We start from the raw sequence: 2,475 nt of genomic DNA, 5'->3' as shown, positions 1-2,475 counted from the left end.
AGATGTGCTAGCTTAGCTCTGCTGGCTGCTGGTGGTCATACTGTCTGTATATTGTCATATTTTCTACCACCCACCTTCTCCACCCAGGACAAATGGAAATCCTTTTGTACATTCTGGGACAAGTTAACTTGTTCTGTTTTTTTCCTTTAAGATACGTCGAGAGGGCGTGCGTCTCTTTCTTTTGTGGCTGCAAGCACTTCAAAATAACTGTAGTAAAGAACAATTATGGATGTTTTCTTGCTTGATTCCTGGATTTTCATCACCACAATCTGAATATGGCCCCCGAACATTAGATAATCTCATTAATCCTCCACTGAATGTTCAAGAAAGTAAGTAATTTGGTAATATTACTCAATTCTCTACGTGTTTCAATTCTCAGCACAGAAGAGGCAAGTTGAAGTAACGAAGAACTAAGATACACATGTACCCAGGGAGATTATGGAGCTGTTAATTAGTTTTTTGGCAGTTTATTTGGTCTAGTTCCAGTTGTAATTTTGCCTTTTGTTGTTTTTCAGGGGTGAATTGTTTTTTGTTTTGTTTTAAAAGTATGGCTGTAATAGCTTAACAGATAGCAGGTGAAAATAAACTGACCGGTTTCGAGTAATTGTTCTTAAGAATTGCAAGCAGATATTGCATCTGTTGGAAACTTGCACAGGCGGATTCTGCTTATGATGAACATTTGCACTGGCTTTAGCCATACTCTATGGAGTAAGCTACACAAAGCAGTTTTTGGCATGGCCTTTAAGGGAATGAGTGGTTGTTAGGACAATGCATAAAGCCAAATGGTTGATCTTCCTGCTGTGTCTGTGTATGACCAGGCAATTAAAGCTGTGGTATTCTTGTGGCTTGGAATCTTCCAAAAAGAATTGGAGCCTGCAGATTGCAAAACCTGAGGTAGAAAGTTCTGCATCAGTGGGAAGGCTTGAGCATTCAGAGAGAACCTTTTTATATTTTATAGATTTATTTTTTTTTAAATGTAAAGATTATAATCTTGATTCTAATCAATAGAGTAAGGATGATTTTTCTCTTAAGACAAATCTCATGACAGATTTTCCCTTGACTGTTTACTCTAACAGTAAGTATCAGATACTGGTAACGTTGGGGAGCCTCTTGCCTCCTAACTCAATTTGTTCCTGTTAGTAGGATTTTAAATTAATTTATTAATGAATTGCAATTTGATGGGGTCATAAGTGCAGTCTATGTAAATATGAATAAGAATCTAACCACTTTTTCCTCTGAACATTGAGTGCTGTTGCCTTTTGTCCACCTCCACTCTATGTTTTAGAGATGACATAAGCATTGCTTGTAGAAGCAAGTAGTGTCTCCTTGACTGGTAATTACATTTAGTCAAACAAAGCTGTCTTGGTGGACAAATTTTGTGTCAGGATAGCTCTGCAGATAAATTTGCTACATACTTTAAGCCCTGTTTTGGAGTTATCTTGTGTTATATGTCTACAGTGGGAAAGGAGGAATAGATCTAAAGGGATATAGGCAGAATAGAAATGCAGAGTGCAAAAAGTGAAATGCGAGCATCTAACTACAGGAAGATAAGCTCTGAACTAGCTTCACTGTAGAGTTAAAGGAAGTATAGAGTTAGTATAACTTCACAGAAATTTAACTGATCAACTGCTAAATTAAGAAAATCGTGAGAGACGCAAATAATGATTTGGCATTTGTGAATCCCAGAATAAATGTATTATGCCTTTTGGAAAAATTGCGTCTTGGCAGCTAGATTCCCAAGGTGCATAGGGAGTACTGAGTTATCTGCTGTGTCTTTATGTATGTGAAGAAATCAGTTCTAAGGTGGCTTATTAGCTAAAATTTCCTCATTTTCATTAATCTATGGGTGCTTTATTTTTCCTGTAACTGTATCTGCTTACCTCAGTGCATTTCTGCTTTCATAACTTGGTAGATATTTAAGCATGAGAATAAAGGATCTAAATGTTGGATGTACTTCTTTTTTTCTTTCTTTTTTAAAATTTTAAATAGCTCAAGTGACTATAGAGGAAATCACTCCACTTGTTCCTCCACAATCAGGAGATAAAGGACAAGAAGATTTAACAAGCTATTTCTTGGAAGCCCTTTTGAAATACATAGTAATTCAGGTATGTTTTATAGCTTTCAAACAAACAAATATGAAACAACTAACACCTGTTTGTCCATTACAAGAAGACATTTACTAGTAATACTGCAAATGTATATAAAAATGTTTTAAGTATGCCTCCCCCTTGCCCCCCGTGCCCTGGATGTCCTTTGTAAGAAATAAATTATCCTAGAAGATTTTTCACTTGTCTTCTGTGAAGATTCATGGGTCTGTTATCACAGGGTCATGCATCAGATTGCAGCATGGAGAAAAAATGAGACTTGTTGGTCACTTCCAGAAATGCGGATTCCAGCTCCCTTCCCATTTCCACCTCTTCCCTGCCCACCTTGTTCCCTTTAACTGGTTAAAAGATCAACTGGGCTCTTTCTTAT

General features: G+C 36.9%; 1 protein-coding gene across 1 annotated transcript in view; it reads left to right on the top strand.

Annotated features, from left to right (window-relative positions):
- Nucleotides 1–2,105, top strand: part of LOC104463294 (ral GTPase-activating protein subunit alpha-1) — a gene marked incomplete at both ends in the record, with an annotated part of 6,952 nt that extends 4,847 nt beyond the window's left edge. The window contains 2 exons of the mRNA XM_010075555.1: nt 152–329; nt 1,990–2,105. Of these exons, the coding sequence (XP_010073857.1) occupies nt 152–329; nt 1,990–2,105 (294 nt within the window). The remainder of the gene's footprint in view (nt 1–151; nt 330–1,989) is intronic.
- Between the last annotated feature and the right edge of the window lie 370 nt (nt 2,106–2,475).

The sequence above is a fragment of the Pterocles gutturalis genome, unplaced genomic scaffold, assembly GCF_000699245.1.
Source record: "Pterocles gutturalis isolate BGI_N339 unplaced genomic scaffold, ASM69924v1 scaffold34647, whole genome shotgun sequence".
NCBI lineage: Eukaryota > Metazoa > Chordata > Aves > Pterocliformes > Pteroclidae > Pterocles > Pterocles gutturalis.
The sequence above is the reverse complement of the archived record's forward strand: the minus strand, read 5'-3'. Positions and strand labels throughout refer to the sequence as shown.